The 23,883-nt window shown below is 52.9% G+C and overlaps 1 protein-coding gene across 1 annotated transcript in view; it reads left to right on the forward strand.

Moving 5' to 3' along the window:
• Positions 1-269: 269 nt before the first annotated feature.
• The window catches only part of LOC147114688 (transmembrane inner ear expressed protein-like), a 271,053-nt gene continuing 247,439 nt past the window's right edge, over positions 270-23,883 (forward strand). Inside the window, exon 1 of the mRNA XM_085992538.1 lies at positions 270-536. Coding sequence (XP_085848664.1) covers positions 420-536 — 117 coding nt within the window. The 5' untranslated portion in view covers positions 270-419. The remainder of the gene's footprint in view (positions 537-23,883) is intronic.

The raw sequence follows: 23,883 nt of genomic DNA on the forward strand, positions 1-23,883 counted from the left end.
CTGCTTCCTGTCCACAGAGCACTCAAGGAGAGGAACATAGCCTCACTGTGAGCTATTTTCTGTAATGCTCCTGTGTATATTACACAGGTCAATGCAAAATACTTTCAGCTGTCATGCAGATAAAACGGAAACACTGTTGTGTTGGTGCTAAAGAATTCTGCCCCAGTCACTGGCACTCATGTTTGTGTACAGCCTGTGTGTAAAAGGAGACCCATTTAATTAATTAATGATTTCCCCCAGGGTGCAGTGCAGGCCCTGTGTACCGTGAAGCAGAAAAGGCAGCTGGTTTGGGGGCAGATGTGAAGTCTGTCAGCCCAGCTTCTGCTCGTCAATCACTCAGCTCTCTCACGGTGCGTGTGCCTCTTTGTAGATGTACGTGTATCGTGAACGGCACTGGGTTAAGGGGAGCGTGCGAGGGGATGGCGTGTTTTGAGGACCAGCGCTCCTGCCTTTCAGCCCTCAGCATAATCAGCTCCGTCAACGTCCTGCTTTCTCTCTTTATCTCAGCCACATCTTCGCAGTTCCTGGACCCAGACGTGAGTTATGCATTTGTTTTCTCTCCCTCTCTGTTTCTCACTGACACCCTATCCTTTGCGTCATTGTAGTACTGAGCTGCCTTGGTGTTGCTGGTTACCACAGGCAGTGCTCTGACTACCTGGGGAGGCCTGCAAATTCCCTGGACACTTGATAAGAAAGACAAATGTTTGCTACAGAGAAACTCTTGGGGACCGTGCAGTCTCCTCCGCTCAAGTATATATCAACTGCCAGAGGTAATGGTGCATGATCCTCTGTTTCCTCTTTTGCTTCCTTCACTTCTTCCCAACACTGGATTATGCACTGCAAGGGGGTTTATTTTTCTCTCTGTTTTTAGTGTCTTCCTCATTTTTTTGGAAGCATGTTAAGCTCGGCGGCTTGTTGAACGTTTTGTTCTGTCACTGGGGAAAGTTTTACGATGGGGGCTTTGTGATGTTCCTTTAAGAGGTGGTCAATCGGAAAACATTGCTGGGGAGGAGGGAGGAGAGCGGGGGAGGAGCTGGGTGAAGGGTTTTCACTGTAGTTTAGACCAGATGATAACTGAGTCTAGCAAAGGAGACAAATTAATAAAAAAATCCAGGGGCGATGTGATGAGAATAACATTAAGAGGAGATTTAAAAGAAGTGTTCAAAACATGAAGGGTTTTGATAGAGTAAATAAGGAGAAACTTTCCACTGGCGGAAGGGTCAGTAACCAGAGGACACAGATTTAAGGGAATTGGCAAAAGAACCAGAGGGGAGATGAGGGGAATTTTTTTACGCAGCGAGTTGTTGACCTGGACTGCACTTCCTGAAAGGATGTTGGAAACAGATTCAATAGTTACTTTCAAAAGGGAATTGGATATATACCTGAAAAGCAAAAAATTGCAGGGCTATGGGAAAAGAGCTGGGGAATCGGACTATTTGGATAGCTCTTGCAAAGAGCCGGCACAGGCAAGATGGGCTAAATGGCCTCCTTCTGTGCTGTAAGATTCTATGATTCTGTGTCACCAGGTAAGACACCATTGCTGCTTTGATGGCTAATTCAATTAAAGTTGATGGATGTTATCAGCTTCATTGTGCTTGTGCCTCCAAGGAAAGGACACTCTTAAAATCCAGGGACCCTCTGGTGACCTGGAGTTTCCTATTCAGCCGTGTTGGTAATTTCTGTCTGGATGGAGGGGAGAGGCATTCTCCCGATCTCCGGCCGTAACTTCAGTGGAAGATCATCAGAAAACCCCGATCGATGGCGTAAACAGACATGTACGCCGTTTCTCCTTATTTTCCGATGATGTGTGCTACTGTGCCGGGACTTCTTCTTCTTAGGCAGTCCCTCGGAACCGAGGATGACTTGCTTCCACACTAAAAACGCGTTCTCAGGTGACTGATGAGTCCAATGCGGGACCTACAGTCTCTGTCTCTGTTGGGGTTGTCCATGATGGTCCTGATGTTCCAGGTCCCGAACTTCATTTTAAAGGGTGGAAGATGCCTGTGCATGAATTCTTTTAACGTGGGGTGGCCGTTGCACACCAGCTACCGCACGGGCTTGACAGAGCAAGGTGTTGGTTCAATGGCAAGGGGGTCCAAGACGATTGGAGACCAGGATCTGCTACATCGGCCTAGCACACACACACAAACATACTCCTACTGTCCTCCGCCCTCCTTTTTTTTACCAACAATCTATGACTGTGGCCACAGATGTGGGACCGCTGGCAAGGGACACGAAATGTGGCACTAAAGTGGGAAACGGTGGCGGGCATGCGAAGACAGACTTTTATTTCAAGTGATATGCTTATAGGATGCAGCCAGAGGCAAGTTGCTGGGAGTGCGAAAAGTTGGAGGAAATGTATAGCTGCTAGCAGGCAAGTCTGAGGTTTCTCCTAACCTAAAGCAAGGAAGCTTCATATAATAAAACAAATTCAACATAAACAGAATTCTGGCTCATGCATTAGCAAGCCGTGTGTTGTTACTCTGGTTATGGTCTTGCTGAGAACTGACAGCCTGGTTTTATTGTGTAGAAGTGGAATTTATTGAGACCAATGGAAGTGGTTTGCACAACTTTTGAGCAGGATCATTAGTTCTGCGGCAGCTACTGATCATTCTTTAACTGACTGCTCCTTTTTCCAGTTCGATTCTGCTCTAATTTCGGGTTTACTTTCATTAACTGCACCTTTCAACATCACTTGTTACGATAATGGTATTCTAGGTTAACCTAATTACAGTGGGAGAAGGGGAAAGTTCTAATTTGAGAAAAGAAAAGCTCCACTTGAAATGTTTGATCCTTGCTCAAAATCGTGTCCATGCAATACTCGGCCAAACTCTGGAAACCAGCTTGTGCAATTGTATTTGAACTACTAAATTAAATTTCTTTTCACAGAAATTTAAGCCAACATTTTCTCACTACCAACAAAAAGCTTCTGCTTGTTCCAAGAGCTGTACGTTTCATAGCCAACAAGTGTCTGGAACAACTAACCTTTTGGGCAGGATTTTCATTGGGCTGTGGAGTCGGGATTGGAGGCGTGGGGGGGGGGTTGAAATCAGGGGTCCCGAACCCATTCCGCACCCAAACCCGCCTCCATGCCAGTTTCAAAGGAGGCGGGTACCCGCCCCGCACTGGGACCCGCCTACCCGAGGCAAGAAGGGATTAGTGCCAATTCACTGCCTGTTAACAGGCAGTTTTTAGCCTAATCCCTATTTTTAAGGTTGAAGTGTGGGATTCCCGATGGCTCCAAACCACGCCAAGTTAGAGGAGGCGGGTCATCGGGTTGAAGGACTTGGAGGGGTCGAGATGTCGGTGTTCAGGTGAGTGAAGTGTGCATGAGTGCAAAGGTAAGTGTGTTTGGTGTTTCTAAAGTGATTAAAGAAGTTTAAATGACCTTTTCTTACCTTTTCAGCCTTCCTTCCTTTAGGTCCCGGGAGTCCCCCATCTCACCGGCACAGAAAGCAGAATGGCTGCGAACTGTCAAAAGTGACAGCCTTCAGCTTACTGTACAGGAGAGATTTCTAACTGAGTCTGTGGAGAAGGACTCAGGTTAGAAGTAAGACTGTCAGTGTTTGACAGCTTCAAACAGCTGTGAAACACTGATATTTCATCTGTCAAAACCTCTTGACAGATGAAATTTCAGTCTGTGACGTCACCTGTTGCCGGGTGGCCCTTAATTGGCTTGCTGAGCCCGCTGAGCGGGCTCAACAAGGTCAATCAGGTTAAAATCACGTGGATTGGCCGCATCTCGATGGAGGCGGGACTACAACCCCGAAAGTTGTAGTCCCGCCTCCTACCTGACTCCTGAATGAAAATCCTGCCTTTTGTTTCTGATAACAAAAATAACTGAGTGAAGTGAAGGGAGATACGAGTGCAACAAGATGTCAGTCCCTTGACAACAACTCAGCTTTATCAGAAAATTGACTGCAACAGTGAATGCCCTTTCCAAACATTATGTTTCAAATCATTCAGCCAACAGGACAAACTGTTGAGTGGATTATGAAAAGATACCTTGAAAATGGAACCAGATGTAGACTTAAGGATAATTGAAAAAAATTGACACAGTGGTGCATGTTAATCTATTGGATTGAAAGGGCTTCCTGGAAAGCATAGCTACTAATAAATAGTTCTAATGTAACAGAAATGTAACACCAACGTACTTCAAGCTCTATGAATCATAGGAATAATTTCTTGAATTCACACTCCTGGTGCAGAGTTTTGCACACTGAGACCACAGCACACAGTTAAGTGCATACATCTCTGTAAATTTGATCTGCGAGCTAGATTTTGCACATCCTCCATTATGCTTTGCTGTGGTGGGAGCCTATGCCGATGAGCTAACATTGTAAAGTTGGGCAGAGTCGTCTCAGCGCACTGTGGCCAAGTATTGCCCAGGCAGAAAACCATCCCTGTCACAGCTGCAAAATTGGTGTTTAGATTATATCTTTGGTCTGCGGTGCTGATTTCTCCATAACAGGGGTTTAAAATGTGACAGACATGAACCCCAGCCATTGGACTGCAGTCTTGATGTGCCATCGATAACTCAAAGACAAGGGCCTAGAAATTCATTAAGGCGCCGGCAGCTTTGCGGCCAGTTACCGCCTAAAGAGGGCTTCTGCGCCAATACAGGAGTTTGCGCTGATATTCAGCGCAGCGGTAATGGCGGCGGTAGCCGTTAGCGCTGCGCCGGCACCGATGACGTCATCGGTGTGCGCAGTGCCCCGGTTCCGCCCCGATACCGGCCCGATCCCCATATTTAGTTGCGGCCGCCTCTTCCGCAGCAGCCGCAAACAGCGACCAGAAAACGGGGCCGTACTGTAGCCTTAGTGGGGCGCTTTAAGGTGGAGGTGCGGCCGGCCGCTTTTTCGGCGGCCGCCTGCCCGCACCTCCTTCCCCGGCCTCCTCCAACCCCCCCCACCGCGGCATTGCCGGCTGCTTTCCGCGAACCCGGCATTTCTCCGTGGTGCCGGGCTCATTTGCCGGCACGATCCAGCGGCGATCTCCCCGTGGCAGGCACCTCCCCCTTAAGAGAAGGAGGAGGCCTGCAGTACCGCAGCCTGCCGCTCTGCAGCGGGTGGCGCAGCGGCGCTTAGAGCGCTGAAATTCAGTTTCAGCGCCCCAAGCGGGGGCAGGCACACCCTGGAATAGCGCCCGGTTCCGACTTGGGGCGCAAAAACTGAATATCTGACGGTCGCAACTGGCTCCGCGCCCAGCGCTAACTTTTGGGCGCTAGCCAGCTGGCGGGGCCATAGTGAATTTCTAGGCCAAGGAGTTTAAGGATTCAACTAAAGGCTTTTAATCACTCAGAACTTTGCAGGTCTTTACACATCGGGTTCGCCTGCTAGAATGACTCATACAGCTCTTGAGACCTTTATATGGCAAAAGACAGGGGCGTAGCCAATACGCACAATAGGAAAAAGGGGGCGGTACACACACAATACAAAGCAGGTAAAACACAGGGGCCTAGAAATTGGGTTTTGGTTTAGCCAGGGCTTTAGCGCCGGAAGTTAGTGCTGGCGCTAAGTCCCCCTGCGCGCGCCAAAAATTCAGTAGCGCCACGCCCAAACGGCTGCCGGCGCTACTGAAGGGTCTTAGCGCCTGGAAAAGGGCGCTAACTGCCGTTTAGCGCCGCAATTCCGGCGCTGCGGCACCCGATGCGGTGCGGCAGGCTGGGGAAGTGCAGGCCTCCTCCTTCCGTTAAGGAGGAGCTGCCTGCACCCGGCCGCGGCCCGCGCAAATCTGTTTAAAAATGAGCCCGGCACCTCGGACAAGTGCCGGGCTTGCATCTGTTCCGGGGGGGGGGGGAGAAGTCCGGGGAGGGAGCTGCGGGCAGGCGGCCGGCGGGAAAGCGGCCGGCCGCCGCGGGGCCTTTAATGCGCCGGCGCAAACACACGTTGGACTCTGTTGCCAGAGTCTTAGTTGCGGCTGCCACGGGCGAGGCGGCCGCAACTGAATTTCGGCGCTGGGGCCCGTCGGCATGGCAACCGGGACGCTGCGCACACCGATGACGTCATCGGTGCCGGCGCAGCGCTACCGGTGCAACGCCCCTTTAGGGCCCCAGGGAATTTTTCAACTGGCCATAACTCTGGCGCTAGTCCCTCTAGCGCCTTAAAAGCGGCGCTAAGGCTAGTGAATTTCTAGGCCAGGGGGTGATGAAGGCATATATTTCATCACATTCACCCCTTCTACAGATTTAGTCTGTCCGGGGGTGTGATAGTCCTTCCTGAACGTTGCAACAGTACCTCGGGTTCCGACCGGGAGTCCGTGGTGCCCTCCTTGGCATACCCATGTGTTGGGGGTGGTGCTGGTTCTTCTGGGGGTGGTAGTGATGGGTCGTCGTCGTCGTCGCTTCCTGCCGAGGCAAGGTCCTTTATGGACACGGTGTCCTCACGCCCGTCGGCGTGCTTGACATACGCATTCTGTGGGTTTGCGTGGAGTAGGTGTACTGCCTCCACGAGTGGATCCGTTTTGTGGCCCCTCACATGCTTTCGTAATAGGACGGTCCCTGGGGTGGAGGGCCACGAGGGTAGGGACACTCCTGAGGTTGATTTGCGGGGAAAAACAAACATCTTCTCGTGAGGAGTGGCGTTAGTAGCAGTACACAGTAGCGACCTTATCGAGTGGAGCACGTCTGGGAGGACCTCTTGCCAGCGGGAGGTGGGGAGGCCTTTAGACCTTAGTGCTAAGGTGACCGCCTTCCACACTGTCGCGTTCTCCCTCTCCACTTGCCCATTACCCCGGGGGTTATAACTAGTGGTCCGACTCGTGGCTATCCCCTTCGACAGCAGGTATTGGCGCAGTTCGTCGCTCATGAACGACGCCCCCCTGTCAGTGTGGATGTAGTTGGGCATGCCGAACGTGCAAAACAGGTTGCCGAGGCACTTGATGACCGTGGCACTGGTCATGTCTGGGCAGGGGTAGGTGAATGAGAAGCGGGAGTACTCGTCCACAATGTTGAGAAAGTACACATTGCGGTCGGTGGAGGGGAGTGGTCCCTTGAAATCTAAGCTCAGGCGCTCGAATGGCCGTGTAGCTTTGATCAGGTGGGCTCGGTCGGGCCTGAAAAAACGGGGCTTGCATTCTGCACAGGTGCGGCAGTCCCTGGTCATAGACCGGGCCTCCTCGTAAGAATAGGGCAGGTTACGGGATTTTATAAAGTGGAATAGCCGGGTGACTCCCGGGTGGCAGAGGCCATTGTGGAGGCCCTGTAGCCTGTCCCCCTGGATGGTGGCACACATCCCTCGTGATAGGGCGTCGGGGGATTCGTTGAGGGCCCCCAGCCTATATATTATGTTGTACTCAAAAGTGGAGAGTTCGATCCGCCACCTGAGAATTTTGTCGTTCTTGATCTTCCCCCTCTGTTTGGTGTTAAACATGAAGGCTACCGACCGCTGGTCGGTAAGCAGGGTGAAGCGTTTGCCGGCTAGGTAGTGCCTCCAGTGCCACACTGCCTCCACTATGGCCTGGGCCTCCTTCTCTACCGAGGAGTGCCTGATCTCGGGCCCTTGGAGGGTTCTTGAGAAAAAGGCTACGGGCCGCCCATCCTGGTTGAGGGTGGCTGCTAAGGCGAAGTCAGACGCATCGCTTTCGACCTGGAAAGGGATGTTTTCGTCCACTGCCTTCTCAATGTCATGTTTAATGCTGTTGAAGGCGGCGTGAGCGGGAAGGACGTTGATTTCAGGAGGGGACGGGCCTTGTCGGAATAATTGGGGACCCATTGGGCGTAATAGGAGAAGAACCCCAGGCACCTTTTCAGGGCCTTGGGAGTGTTTGGTAGGGGTAGCTCCCGTAGGGGGCGCAATCGGTCGGGGTCCGGACCGATTTCCCCGTTTTCCACCACGCAGCCCAGGATACAGAGGCGCGTGGTGCTAAAGACACACTTATCCTCGTTGTAGGTGAGATTGAGTCTGAGGGCGGTTTTCAGAAATCTCGCGAGGTTCGAGTCGTGGTCTTGCTGGTCGTGGCCGCAGATGGTGACGTTGTCTAGGTATGGGTAGGTGGCTGTTAATTGGTTCTCATCGACCATGCTGTCCATCTCCCGCTGGAAGACCGAGACCCCATTCGTTACCCCAAAGGGGACTCTGAGGAAGTGGTAGAGGCGTCCGTTCGCCTCGAAGGCGGTGTATGGACGGTCCTCCGGCCTAATGGTGGTATGCCGATTTTAGGTCGATGGTGGAAAACACCCGGTATTGCGCGATTTGGTTAACCATATCCGCTATGCGGGGCAGAGGGTAGGCGTCTAGCTGGGTGTATAGATTAACCGTCTGGCTATAATCTATCGCCATCCGCTTCTTTTCGCTACCCTTAACTACTACTACCTGGGCGCGCCACGGGCTGGTACTGCATTCGATGATACCCTCCCGCTTGAGTCTTTCTACTTCCGACGCAATGAACCGTCTATCCTCCCAGCTGTACCGCCTACTCTTGGTCGCTATGGGTCGACAGTTGGGTGCGAGGTTGGCGAACAGAGAGGGGGGCTTGACCTTCAGGGTAGCCAGACCGCACACTGTGAGGGGCGGCTGGGACCCACCGTAGGTAAGCGTGATACTTTGGTGGTGGCACTGGAAGTCCAGACCCAAGATCACGCTCACACAGAGATCTGGCATTATCAATAGTTTAAAATCTCTGTAATCAGTGCCTTTTACCGACAGCATAACCGCGCAGAAACCTGTGATTTTTGAGGTATGAGTCTTATCAGCCATGGCGATTTTGCCCTGTGTGGGGACTATCGTTAGTGAAAGTCGTTTTACCAGGCTAGGATGAATAAAGCTTTCGGTGCTCCCGCAGTCAATCAAGCATTTAACCTTGTTCCCGTTTACCTCTATGTCCATCATCGATTTAGACAACGGATGCGGCCTGGATTGATCCACTGTGATTGAGGCCACCAGTGGGTCCTGGAGGTCCGTGTAGTCGGGGCAAGATGGTGGATTCCATGAGGGTGGACAAGATGGCTTCCAAGATGGCCGCTTCCACGGCGCGCACGCGGCGGTGGTGGAGTTGGAGGCGGGGTTCCCTCTGCAGACTTTGCTGAAATGTCCTTTCTTCCCGCATTTAAAACAGGTGGTGCCTTTCGCTGGGCACAGATGCCTGGAGTGTTTGTCCTGGCCGCAGAAGTAGCAGTTCGGGCCCCGATGCATCGCGGCAGTAGTGGGGCTCCTGGGTGGGGGCTGGGGCTCCGATGGTGCTGGGCTGGCCTGAGACCTGGGAGGTGAAGATGGCTTCCAAGATGGCGGCCCCCACGGCGCGCACAAGGCGGAGTGGGCCACGTGGCCTGGGGAACAGGATTCAGAGTTCCTCTGGGCCATATCCAGCGATCGCACTATACCCATAGCCTGTTTTAAGTCCAGTCCCTCCTTTTCAAACAGCTTCTGCCGAATGTAATTTGAGCTGAGGCCCGCAATAAAGGAGTCTCGGATCAGCTCCTCCGTGTACATGGTGGCAGACATGGCCTTACAGTTACAGTCTCTGCCCAGTACTTTTAGGCTTAGCATAAAGTCCTCTAGTGACTCACCATGCCGCTGCGTGTGAGTAGTCAGAAGATGCCTGGCGTACACCTCGTTTATTGGACGCACGTAGTGGGCCTTCAGAATGGTGCAGGCATCCCCGTAGCTGGTGGTGTCTTGGATGAGAGGGGAGACCCGATGGCTTACCCAGTTTCGCAGGATTCCCAGTTTCACGTCTCCGGTGGCGGCTGCTATGGCGGTGGATGAGTTTGCAATGAAAAATTCGAAGCATTGGAACCAGTGTCCGAACTGTGTGGCTGCGTCTGAGGCATGGGGGTCCAGATCCAAGCGCTCTGGTTTCAGGAGTCGATCCATCTTGTTGTTTTAGTGATTAAAATTGATGTGCCATCGATAACTCAAAGACAAGGGGCTAGAAATTCAGTAGGCTTTGCGCCCAGTTTTCGCCCAAAGAGGGCTTTTGCGCCACTTGCTGAGCTTTCGCCGATATTCAGCGCTGCGGTAATGGCGGCGTTAGCCAGTAGCACTGCGCCGCCACCAATGACGTCATCGGTGTGCGCAGTGCCCCGCTACCGCCCCGCTACCGGCCTGACCACCATATTTAGTTGCAGCCGCCTCTTCCGCAGCGGCCGCAAACAGCGATCAGAAAACGGGGCCGTCCTGTAGCGTTAGTGGGGCGAGTTAAGGCGGAGGTGGGGTCGGCCGCTTTTTCGGCGGCTGCCTGCCCGCACCTCCTTCCCCGGCCTCCTCCACCCACCCCCCTGCGGCATTGCCGGCTGTTTTCCGGGAGCCCGGCACTTCTCCGTGGTGCCGGGCTCATTTGCCGGCACTAGCGAGCGGCGATCTCGCTGTTGCAGGCACCTCCCCCTTAAGAGAGGGAGGAAGGCCTGCAGTACCGCAGCCTGCCGCTCCGCAGCGGGTGGCACTGCGGCACCTAGAGCGCCGATATTCAGTTTCAGCGCCCCAAGCGGGGGCGCCGAAGCCCTTGAATAGCGGCCGCCTTCGAGTTGGGGCGCTGAAACTGAATTTCCGGCGGGCGCAAGTGGCTCCGCGCGCAGCGGTACTTTCTGGGCGCGAGCGAGCTGGCCGCCCCAAACTGAATTTCTAGGCCAAGGAGTTTAAGGATTCAACTAAAGGCTTTTAATCACTAAGAACTTTGCAGGTCTTTACACATCGGGTTCGCCTGCTAGAATGACTCATACAGCTCTTGAGACCTTTATATGGCAAAAGACAGGGGCGTAGCCAATACACACAATAGGAAAAAGGGGGCGGTACACACAATACAAAGCAGGTAAAACACAGGGGGTGATGAAGGCATATATTTCATCACAAGTCTGTCCTGTACAACTACACAGCTAGCTTCTAAATGAGTTACGCTTTATATAGAGAAGGCTTTGGTCCTGTTTGACAGTACAGAGTGAGCGATATCACATCCGCTCTCATCACAATCATTCTGGGTATTTACATTAGCCCACCAGCTTCCGGGTAAGTGGCAGGGAGAGGGCTTCGGGAGGATCCCACAGGAGGCGGGAGTTTGGATCAGTGGCTTTCTACGTGGGGCCTGGGTGGGGGGGAGGCAGTCCTGCTCCTCCTGGCCCCACGAAGGAAAGTTTTACACTCACCTGAAAGGCCTCTCCTGTCTACAGGGCCGCAGTGAAGTTACGGCAGCTTCCCCACTCAGACCCTGCTTAAAATGCCATCGGCGTCCTGTTGACATCCTGGGACCCTGATTAGCATTGATACGTGAAGCTCCCACCTGGATCCAGCAGGAGCCCCATCCACCGGCAAAACCTGCGGAATTGGAGCAGGCACGGAGCGGGAAATGAAGCTGCTCCATTTTAGCTGCTTGCTCGTTCCATTCCCGCCCAGTAGGGAGAGTTAACATTTCCCTTCTGCTTGTTAAAGGCACAGAGAACAAAGTCTAAACAGCAATGTTCCTGAACATGCAGCAAACTTTACTTTCAAGTACAGATCACAGAAGCGACAGGAGATAGGGCAAAACAATTCGGCCTAGAAATTCAGTGGCCTGCGCCACCAGTTTGCGCCCAAAGAGGGCTTTTGCGCCAGTCTGCAAACTTCAGGCGACATTCAGCGGTGCGCTAATGGCGGCGTTAGGCTGTAGCACTGCGCCGCCACCGATGACGTCATCGGTGTGCGCAGCGCCCCGTTTCCGCGAAGAACGCCATATTAAGTCGCGCCCGCCTCTTCAGCACCGGCCGCAAACAGCGACCGGTACACAGGGCCTACCTGTGGCGGTAGTGGCAGTAATTAAAGTGGAGGTGCGGCCGGCCGCTTTTTCGGCGGCCGCCTGCCCGCACCTCCTTCCCCGGCCTCCTCCACCACCCCCCCCCCCCGCGGCATTGCCGGCTGGTTTCCGGGAGCCCGGCACTTCTCCGTTCTGCCGGGCTCTTTTGCCGGCACTCGCGATCGGGGCTCCGGCTGCTGCAGGCACCTCCCCCTTAAGAGAGGGAGGAAGGCCTGCAGTACCGCAGCCTGCCGCTCCGCTGCGGGTGGCGCTGCGGCCACTAGCGCGCCGATAATCAGTTTCAGCGCCCAAGCGGGGCGCCGAAACCCCTGTTTAGCGGCCGCCTTCCACTTGGTGCGCTGACACTGAATATCCCGCTTGCGCAAGTGGATCCGCGCGCAATGGTAATTCCGGCGCCCAGGCGAGCTGGGCGCCCCAAAATGAATTTCTAGGCCTTCATGTTTAAGGAATCATGGAAATATTACTGGAATCTATGACCAGGAAGCCGGGACTAGGATGGCATCAGCGCCCCAAGCATGATTTCAAGTGCCCCTTTGGTAGGCCTTGGAGAGAGTTGGGCAAAGGCCAGCACCGTGGTGACAAGCAGCTGGTAGAGGAACAAGGAAAACAAGTGTGGGTGTGAAGAATGATGGTGCAGCGATAGGAGGAGGAGGTTGCTGTGGCAATTCTCTTTTTATTCAAGCTGCGATGGAGTAGATGCTTGATCGATGAGGGGGCGGGGTGGTGGGGGAGGAGTTTTTGTTCTGTCGTAGAGAAATGGTGAATAGTGGCTCAGGAGAGGGCCAAGCAAATTTCTCCAATGGTTGTCAGGGGGGCTTGTGGTTGTCGCTCTACATCTGCCTTCAAATAAACCGTATCACAAAAGGAGGAGAGGTCGCATGGTACTGGTCGCAGCCTTCGTCGCAGTGTAAGAGATTAACAGCTTTCTGCAACAAGTATTGAAGCTACAGCACCATTTTGGATGAACAAACGGCAAAGATAAAGGGAGTGAAAGGGACTCCGAGTGAATGGGCAGCCTGTTTTACACCGCGCCAAAGGATATGAAGTCAATGGAAAGGGAAATCAGGCACAGTGTAAAATGAGCTGCCCATTCACTATGTGCCCATTTCCGTCTACTGGCGAAGACCAAACCCCCAAAGACCTCACTTGACAGTATCAGCCGGTCCCTGTAAGACAAATAGCACCTAAATGGTAGCTCAGGATGCCAGGCTTTTATACGGGGCATCTGCCCCTGGCCTATTAGCGGAAATCTTTGTGCAAAGCCATCTGACATTCATAATATAGGTTACTCCGCCCTCTTCAGGTGCAGTGACACCAGAAAAGCCATTAAAGGAAATTCAAGTATCACGCAGAAAAAGGATAAAATGACTAGCGGCAAATCTTCCTCTGTGTTGCACCATTTTGCAGGCATTGTTAGGGTATAAGCCCAGGAAAATCTACCCTAGAAACTTACATTTTGATATTTAAACCTAAATAAAAAAGAAAGGATTTACAAGAAGAATGTGAAATGGCTATCAGCTCTGTCAATTTCTCACCCTAAACTTTAGGTAGTGTCACTAGCCAATCACATACAATAAAAAGATAGATTTACCATCTTCAATGCAAGTTGTTACAAGCGGGGAAAGGATGTGCAGTTGGAAGCTAGGTGAAGAAAAATGATAGAGACTGAACTCTACATAACAGTTTAGCGGGAACAATAGTGGGCACAGTAGTGTAGTGGTTATGTTATTTTATGGCCTCCTATCTTCCACCCTCCATAATCTTCTGCTCAACCAAACCTCTACTGCCCGTATCCTAAGTCACACCAGGTCCCGTTCACCCATCACCCTCGTGTTCGCTGGCCTACATTGGCTCCCGGTGTGGCAACACCTCAAATTTTAAATACTCATCTTTGTGTTCAAATCCCCCCATGGCTTCACACCTCCCTATCTCTGGAACCTCCTCCAGCCCTACAACCCTCCGAGATCTCTGCGTTCCTCCAATTCTGGCCTCTTCTGCATCCCCGATTTCCTTTGCTCCACCATTGATGGTCGTGCCTTCAGCTGTCTAGGTCCTAAGCTCTGGAATTGCCTCCCTAAATCGCTCTGTCTCGCTATCTCTCTCGCCTTTAAGATGCTCCTTAATACCTACCTCTGACCAAGCTTTTGGTCACCTGTCCTAATATCTCTTTATGTCAAATTTCATCTGATAACTCTCCTGTGAAGCACCTTGTGATGGTTTACTATGTTGAAGGCACTATATAAATACAAGTTGTTGTTGCTACTGGTCTTGTAATCCAGAGGCCTGGACTAATACTCCAGGCAACATGAGTTCAAATCACACTGGGGCACTTTAAGAATTTGAATTCTGTTTAAAAAAAAGCTGGGACCAGTAAAAGTGACGATTGTTGTAAAAACCCAACTAATGTCCTTCAGAGATAGAAACCTGCCATCCTTACCTAGTCTGGTCTTTATGTCACTTCAGTCTCACACCAACGTGGCTGGCCTCTTAACTGCCCTCTGAAGTGGCTGAGCAAGACACTCAGTTGTATCGTGGATAGCACGTTTAACGAGGTGGTCACACCGCAGGTAAAGAGTGCACAGGCAGACAGGAAATGGGTGACCGCCAGACAGAGTAAAAGAACTAGGAAGGTAGTGCAGGAGTCCCCTGGGTCCATCTCCCTCTCCAACAGATTTTCCGTTTTGGATACTGCTGGGGGAGATGGTTTCTCAGGGGAATGCAGCAAGAGCCAAGTCCGGGGCACTACGAGTGGCTCAGCTGCACAGGAGGGGAGGAAAAAGAGTGGGAGAGCAATAGTGATAGGGGATTCTATCGTAAGGGGAACAGATAAACTAAGTTTCGACCTGGGGAACTTGGGATCATGCTCACCACTCTCGAAATCGCGAAAAGGGGTTTGCAGACTTTTGACACCGCTTCCCGTCGTCACGTGGATTGGAAGCTTCTGGCGCAGTCGATATTCTCTCCTCCCTCGAGGCGGTGGGGTAGACCCAGCCTCGATGAGCGCTCGTCAAGGTTGAGATCCACAATCGTGGATTTTTGTTCATGGAGCAGACCTAGATGCAGGTTATGCACATGGGAGAATCTTGTGGCATCGATCGCCGGTTCTCCAGAGGGTTTCTTCTCCGTCGGCCTGGGTCGTCGATGATCTCCCGACCCCAGTACCCGGGCCACCCTTGTCGTCTTCTCGTCGTGGCCGAGCCTTGTTTGGCTGAACACCGGCCACGTTGTCCTTTTTCCGAAACCGTCCGTCTTTAAAAAGACGAAAACGTTTTCATCGATTCTGCATCTGCCGAAGTGGAAGAGGCGCCGATCCTGGCCCCGTCCGAAGAAGTTGAAGTCGTCCAAGAAGAAGAAGCAGCCGCTGTCCAGTCAAGTGAAGTTGTTCAAGTAACCCCAAGTCCGAAGTCACTTAGATGGACTTTCAATCCATAGTTATACTCTTTTGGGACAGTCTTATCTCCCGCCAAATCATAGTCCTGTCTTTGTATTAATTTTGGCGGGCAGAAATCTCTGCAGGGGCGCTTTGTCTTGTAACGGAGCCGGTGATAACTTGAACTGGCCTTCCTGGCCGATAATGTCTGTTAATGTCCTTTGCAAAGTCACCGCGGCTCGGTTCGCATATTGATCGGTCCGGACATTTTCCTTGATGGCTGCTAAACGGTTTTTCCTTTGTACGATAAATGGGTATAAGTGTTTTTACATTGTCCGCCCATATCTTGATGGGCCCCATCCTGTACTTATAATCCATTGAATATGTATGCTGTTGCTCTGAGTTTCGGTTCCCAGATACTGGCTTTCGTGGGCTCACTGTCTTCAATCCACAAGCCTGTCTGGCTTGCAGTAACAGAAATAAAATGGTTCATAAACTGATCACGGGGCCTGGCGGCCATTTTGTATGCCCTTTTATCAAAGGTTTTTCTGTGCAAGCTTACTTTGGTCAATAAACAGTCTTATTTTATCCAGTTTTCTTGCGTGATTTTTGCTGAAAATTGCGAATCTTACAGGCCCCCCTGTGATACTGATAGCTTGCTTAAAGTATCAATAATCCTTGATGAGCAAATTTTCCCTGATTCCCCACATCCAAACATTCCTGGCACTTAACTATCTATGCCCCTCACGACACATGCAGTTCCCATTTCCGGAGAAAATGAAAATTACCTCATGCACATTTGGAATCATAGACAGCAAATCTTAAACTATAACACCTTCACCTGTCAGATGGGCAGGGGTTGATACCCTTTTGCGCCATCTGCATGCATCTTTTATTAATCCAAAAAACTTAAGAACAACTAATAACATAACAATACTTATTTCCTTATAACCCAAAACAATCACAAAAAATTTTTAAATGGAGCGACGCTTAATCTTATACTAGCAGCTTAGAGTGGGGTATCTGCTTCCCCCATTCGCACATAGCGTTCTCTCCATTCTCCTGTGTTCTCGTGCCTCTGGAGGCGTTTGCCTCTTTTGCAATGCACGAAGAGCAAAAATATCACAATCAAAACCTGACATACTACTAGGATATGGGATGCTATTCTAATCCAGGCGGGGACCTCTATGTTGGTGAACAAGTCCCACCATGGTGGGATGGTTATGTCCAATATGTCTTTTCCTATCTCTAAAGTCTTCTGCTCCAATGTGTAGAAATGTTTCTGCGAAATTATAACGGCTTTTAAAATCTTGGTGAGGTGTTCGGGAAGAGGGGGAATGACATAACCAAAATGCGCGACAAATCGTTGTAAGTCTGTGAAATTCTCTTTGATAGTGATGTGTACGGTGGAGGGCGCAGGAATGGGAACAATTCGTTGTTGTGCCACTTGAACCTCGGCCCTGGGTTTGAAACAGAAACTGCTATCACCGACCGAACACCACTCGTGTTGTCCATATCGGTACTGAGGCGCTGCAGTGGTGACGCAGTATGTCCCACCCCCGATATATGCTACCTGTGGGGGCACATGGTCCTCTGCCATTGCCTCCATGGTGCAATTCACCGGCTTCGCGCTAGCGGTTCTGAACCCGCACTGTGGTTTCAAAAAGGCATTCAAGTGCTGGGGACACAGGATGATGTGTGCCCCCCCGGCTCCGACATCCCGAGAGGTCAGTGCCTGTCATCGTACGCTCCCATCTGATGACGTAAGGCGGGACCACTGCGTAACGAATGTGTGCGCCCCCCTGAATGACTCCAATGTTCTCTACTCTGTATACCGGGGCGGGCTTTGCTGCGGGACCCAACACCGGCATTCTTACTACTATTCCCATAATAGTGTGATTCGAATGTCCGCAGTCCACTGGAACTGGGTGTGCTTCTGCGGCTAGTCTGAGCTGGCACGGGCTTAATGCATTCTCAAAAGGGTGGAGCGCTTGCAAGTGCTTGTTGCTGATCCAGGACGGGACCAAACCCTGTTTTAAATCCTCAAGATTACTGCGGCCCTCGCCCAGTAACCACGCCCCGTACAGCACACAGGCCTCGTTTTGCGCAGCTTGATCGGACGCATTCCGATCCTCCTTAATGAGTGCATTTACCGTTCTCGCGTGTTTCTCCAGCTCAGCAATTATGTCCTTAAAGTGTAGTGTCATGGCCTGGTCCTCATGCAACTCAGAACCCACGACCTTGTTTCCGTCTGTCAATATGTTCCTTAACTGGGCTTTTAAACCGTTGATCTGTGTCTGCAGCTCCACGTTATCTAGAGCGTTGACAACAGATGTCCCGGTATTAAAAGCAGTGAATATGTCATTTACAGTACCCCTTCTTTGCCTCCCGACTCGATCCAAAACTTCTGGCGGTGTGGTGTATAATTTGTCTCTGTCGATGTCGGCAAAGTCAAATTCGTAAAATTGTCTAAACATACGGGTTAACAGGACCTGGTATAATTGTTCCGTTTCTTTGGGACACCACTCCGGCAATCTTACCTCAGTGAGATTTAAAATCACTGAGGCCACCGCGTAGTGTACCCCTTGGTACAGCACCTGACCGGTGGGTACCAATACTAAACCGTTCCCGGGTCCCTTGGTGGTGGTTGGGCACCCTCCTTTCTGGGTTAGTGCTACCGGAAGCGTGGGCAGGGGCTTGCGTGGGCGGGTGATGAGTTCAGTGGCGTTCACCGGAATAGGGGAGTATGGGGCTCCGCACGCTCGAGTGCTAACATCCCATCTCATCCCCTTCCCTTCATCCTGCCACTGCCTCTGGAAGAAGATGGACACGCCCTTGGGGCAGACGTGTCTCGAACCCCACATACAGACATATATTCCCTCATCCGGTTCCCACCATTTGTCCCAACACACACGTAATTGTCCGTGAGTTCCCGTAATAGTCCGATGGGTATTATTACCCAGTCGCTCCCACTCGACCGTAGAGTTTCTCATGTCCTTTCCCAGCTTTCGTAGCCACCACCATCGCCTTGGTGGTACGTTCCCATCGCACACCAGACAAATCCTCTTTCCCACGGTGACGCTGACTCTGGGCGCTAGGATCCTCACTCGAGGGCACGTTAATGAAGTCTCTTGGTAGGCAAAACCGAAATTGCTGGAATATTCCGTAGAATTCGTTCCCAGCCAACCTGGCCATCTCCCTTGGTGGAAGTAGGTGGCGGTTTCCTCTACCTCTCGCTCCCCCGTCCCATCCGTTGCGATGGGGGCCGTGTCCCCGGAGCACCCGAAAATGATGACGTCCTTGGTGCGGCCTCGGTAGGCCCACCCGCACCCGATCGCCATGAACGCGACGACAATCCTTTCCATCGTATCCCAGGTTTCTGTAACCAACAAAATGATGTAGCCGGGCTCCCGATAGGTGCTGGCCTAAATTAATTGGACGCGCGGGTTCCTGGACCCCGCTCCCTAACAAACACACATACCGGGCAGACCTCAAAATTGTACTCTTAACACCATATACTTTACATTCCTTAAACTATGACCATAATTACCTATCTTAACTTATGTACAGCGCCGCCCTCCGTGGGGCGGCTTTCCGAATCCCTGTGAGGTCTGTCGTGTGCCACACCCTGCGGTGGGGCTGCATTGATCTTTGGCTTTGATCCCCCGCAGCCTGTCGCTGCTGAACGGGGATCATGTCTTCCTGGGGCTGCTTTAAACCGTGGTTGGGGAGGATGGGGAGAATCTGGCCAAAATTTTCTGGGCTGGGGCGCTCGAGCCGACCTACGAGGGGCTGCTTTGGGTTGGGCTCCCGGGGCCGATGGACCGGGGGTCATGACTGTTACCGTTACAGTCTGTGGTTCCTCCACAGCTGCCGGCTCCAGCTCCCCTCCCTCAGGCTCCGCCCCCCCGGGGTCGGGATCTGTGGCTTCCGACTCCACCTCACCTGTCCCTACAGGTAACGAGTCTCCACCCCCACTCCCTACCTCCCCCAAGCTTGAGTCGAGGGCGGGACTGCCGTCCTCTGACTCTTCCTCCTCCGTGATTGGGTCTAAAGCGAGGTTGAGCTGTTCGGGCTCTCCCCTGCCTAAATCCCATTCAAAAGATGAGACCTCCCACTCCAATGGGATGGCCTCTCCCTTCATGCAGGCTACTGCTCCAGCCTGTGTGGTCTGTGACTCTGTTACAGGCTGAGGATCTTTGTTCTCAGACCTGGTCCCCTTTGGTGGCCCTTGTGTACCCGGTTTAAACAGTTTACACTGGTTGATGTGAAACCATTTGGTACGTCGGGGCGTCTTCACTGCATAAACCATGGGGCTGGCTTTGTCTACAATGCTGTATGGCCCCATGTACAGTGGTTCAAAACTCCCTACCCTGGCGTAGTTTCGGACCATGACCTGGTCCCCGACTACCCACTCTTGTTGTTTCCGAGGTTCCAACAACAGTTTATTTCCCTGGTGCTGTCTTCCCATGTTCCCAGCCGCCTGCCCATAAATCTGTCTCAGGCGCTCCAAGAGGGTTTGGGCGAATTTGTCCCGTTTCACCTCTCGGAGCTGGCCCTCAGTGAGCACCGGGGCTAGCACATGGGTGGGTGTTCGCATGATCCTTCCAGTCATTAACTCGTGCGGGGAATACCCCGTGCTTTTGGACTGGCTGGCTCGGATCCCCATGAGGACTAAAGGCAGGACCTCCGCCCATTTCTGGGGCGAGCCCATTGTCTCTTTCCTCAGCTTTTCCTTGAGGGTCCGATTCATACGCTCAACAATCCCGGATGACTGGGGATTGTATGCTACGTGCCACTTTCCCTCAATGCCCAAGAGCATGAGGGCGTTCTGCATTACTTGACCGGTGAACTGACTCCCTTGGTCGGACTCTACAAAACGGGGGAGTCCCCACCGTGAGAACACTTCCCGAATCAAGATCTTAGCAGTACCCAGTGCCGTAGCTGTTCTGCACGGGAAGGCTTCTACCCATTTGGTGAACACATCTACCAGGACAAGGCAGTACTTATAGCCTCCCTGGGCGGCGGGCAGGGGCCCTATGTAGTCGACCTGAATCGACTGCCATGGTCCCTCTACCCTCCTGATGTGCCCCATGGGCACCTTCCTTTTGTGGGGGTCTGGGTTGTTAGCAGCACACACAAGACAGCTTGCGCAGAACTCGCGGACATCGTCCCGAAGTCCCGGCCACCATCCCGCCTGCTCCACCCGTTGCCAGGTGACCTCAGGTCCGGGGTGTCCCGCTCCTGGACCCTCATGGGCCAATTGCAGGAATTCCCTTCGGTGCTGCTGCGGCACAACCCACTGCTCCTCTCGGAACAGCATACCTTCTTTGACTGTGAGGGCTGCCGTACTGTACGGACCTTCTACCTGTTTGCCCTCTGTGATAGCTTTTAGGACTGCTTTTAGGGCGGGATCCAGGGTTTGGACGGTCTTTAGGTCTGGGGGCGGTGTCACCCCTGTGTTCCCGGGAATTCCCTCCCTGCCTTGGATCGCCGCCACGGGTCCGGGTTCGTATGGGTCCCAGAGAATGCCGTTGCGGGCACCCTCCCTGGCTAGCGCATCCGCTTGCTGGTTGCCCTGACTGCGGGGTTCTGTAGTGGAGTGAGCCTTCACCTTATGGATGAACACCTCTCCTTTCTCCCCCACAGCTACTAGGATCTTCTCCAGCAAGGGCTTAACTGTTAAAGGCCGCCCGTCCGCGGAGGTGTACCCGCGTCGGGACCAGATGGCGAGGTACTCTGTACACGAATTGCACGTGAACATGCTGTCTGAGCAAATCGTGTATGGGGTTGGGAAAATCTCGGGGTGGGTAACCACGTACGCCACCGCGGACAGTTCAGCCTGCTGCGCGCTCATAGTGCTGGGGAGCTTAATTGCCAGGGCAATGTTTGCCGCAGGGTCATAAACTCCACACCCTGTGAGTCGCTTGCCGTCAGCTACAGTGCTAGAACCGTCTACGTAGATCTCGCGGCCCGTGGGATGTATCCCGGCCCGTAAACCTATGTTAACTTCCCATACCCCTTCTACGGAACATTGATGGGCTGTCCCGGGATATGCCATATTGGCTGCGAGCCTTGGCGCGCAGAGGCCTTTAACTTTGAGATCCATCTGGGAAAGGAGGAGGGTCCAGCGCGCAATCCGAGCGCTGCTTACGGTCCCATCCTTAATCCTCCCGTCCAGAAGCATCTTCGTGGGGGTGTGATGGGTGAGGAGCGTAATGGGAGAGGTCCCTGTGAAGATCACTGATCTGTTCACAGCCCAATGCGTGGCCAGGAGATGCCGTTCGCAATTGGAGAAACTCCTCTCCACATCCGTGAGCACCCTGGAGGAATAAACTACTGGTCTTAGCTTGCCGTGCCGCTCTTGGAGCAGCACTGCGCTCAGGCTGTCCCCACTAGCGGCTACCTCCAGAAAGAACTCCTCTCCCCCATCTATGGCCCCTAGGGCTGGCGCGGTCTGCAGATCTCTTTTCAACTTCTCGAATGCTGCCTGGCACCCCTCGTCCCAAGACCACTCGACTCCCTTGTGTAAGAGTCGAAGTAGCGGGGCCGCTGTGGCAGCATAGTCCTCGATGAAATCTCTGCAGTACCCGGTCAATCCCAAAAAGGACCTTACACCCGTTACTGTGTTGGGAATCGGCAGATCTTGTATAGATTCCCGTCTGGCCTTACCTATGGCTCTTTCCCCAGCGCGGATGGCCAGACCCAGGAATTTAACTTCCTGCTGGCCGATCTGGGCTTTCTTTGGGTTTACTTTGAAACCCTTCCTTTCTAACAGTTCCAACAATTCGGCTAACAGTGGGCCGTGCTGCTCCCTTGTATCTGTGAACAGGAGTAAGTCGTCCACATACTGCACTATCTGGTTGGGCTGGCTGAACTCTTTCAAACTCCCCGCCATGCACTGATGGAAAATGCTGGGGCTGTTGTGAAAACCCTGTGGTAAGCAGTTCCAAGTGTACTGTTGCCCTTTGAAAGTAAAGGCAAACTTGTACTGGTCCTCCCGCCGCAGCGGAATGGACCAAAAACCGTTCGAGATGTCCAGCACCGTGAATGTGGTCACCGATGCTGGAATACTCCCTATTAAGTCTGCAACTGCTGCTACCGTGGGCGCGCAGGCTGGGATATTACTATTGAGGACTCTATAGTCCACCGTGGCTCTCCACGAATTGTCCGGTTTCTTTACCGGCCATAATGGGGAGTTCACGTGGGTGGCTATCGTCCTCAACACGCCCTGCTGTACCAATGAAGATATTGCTGTCTCCATGTCGGGTTCTGCCTCCTTGGGGAAATTATACTGCTTTTGGGGTCGGATCATGGGGTCCCCGTCTACGCTGACTTCGAACCCAGTGACTCTCCCGCAGTCGTGCTTGTGGGTGGCGAACGCGGTCAGATTTTCTGACACACGCGCCTGCAAGTCCGTTGGAACGTTTGTTATCATGAGCTCGAGATCGTAACCTCCTGACGGCTTCATAGTGCACAGGGCCCCCTTTTCTTCCTTCCCCGGGATTACGACTACCTTACCTAAACCGCCCTCGGCTCCCCAGAGACAGTGATTTCTCAGGTCCACGAGGATCCCGTGTTCCACCAAGAAATCAGCCCCGAGGATGCCTTTCCCCCCCCCCTCTTTCCACTTCAATAGGATGCACGTCCATGTGGTGTGGAGCGCTCCCAACTGAATGGAGAGCGGGAGGGAGTGCGCGCCAGCCTGTGCTCTACCTGTGAAACCCGCTACTAAATATGGAGCCTGGGCGGACAGAGGTGAGGCAAAAGGTTTGTCCGTGTGGATCACGGTACACGAAGCTCCCATATCCAACAGGTAGCTACCCCTTTGTTTCTCCACCTCCATCTCCACCACAGGTCTTCTCCAAGCGTCATAGCGGAGCGGACACAAGTAGATGGGCTGCGCGGGCGTCAGTCATTTAGGTGTTTCGGCTGGGGTCCCGGGGGCGATAGGGCTGTTAGCAACCGCTACCTTCCCCTGCCAGGTCATCAGAGACCGCATAGTCTCCAAGACTGACTCGATCGCAGCGGGGTCCACAACCGCACCACCCCCTTTATTCGGGGCAGAGGCTACGGTTGGGTTCTGGACTGGTGTTGGGGCAGCGGCCTGCACTTGTGGTTGTGCTGGTGTTGGGTAAACTCTCGGGCCGTTGGCGACTCGGGCTTGGGCTTGATCTTGGGCTGCGGCGAACGCTCTCTCCCTCTTATCCTTCCAAGGATTCCTACAGTCCTTGCGCCAATGACCCTCCTTCCCACACCCGTAACAACTGCTATTTGCTTGGGGATGGCGATTTCCCTCCTGACGCCATTCCTTTTTAGCAGAGGCTGCGGGTCTCACCTCATGCACCTTTCCTTTCACAACAGGCGTTTTCTTGCCCTTGTTGTTTCTATAACTGATCGTGAGCTGATCTAGTACTACTTCCTCCGTGGAGCGGGCGTTAGTGGGGTCAAACCATGCTTTGGCCTGTTCCTTCACTACTGGCAGGCAACCTGCTACCAGGCACCGAAGCCAGTGAGCCCTTTGTTCGCCATCCAGCCCGGCCCGGGCCGGCCCGCCCGGGCAGCTGCGCCGATACACTGGCCACAACCTGTCGGCGAAAACCCGTGGGGGTTCTCCCTCTAGCTGCACTGTCTTTTCTAAATGGAGGAACGGAGTTCCGTCCCCCTCTCCCATGATCTCCAGAATCTCATCCCGTAGCAACTCATAGTCCCTGTGCCCTCTCTTGCTCTCGTCAGGGAGACACTGGAGGAGCGAACTGTCCAGGGAGAACAGCAGCATTTTAGACTGTTCA

The sequence above is a fragment of the Somniosus microcephalus genome, chromosome 7, assembly GCF_052327205.1.
Source record: "Somniosus microcephalus isolate GS21.2 chromosome 7, FLI_Smic_1.0, whole genome shotgun sequence".
Taxonomy (NCBI): Eukaryota; Metazoa; Chordata; class Chondrichthyes; order Squaliformes; family Somniosidae; genus Somniosus; species Somniosus microcephalus.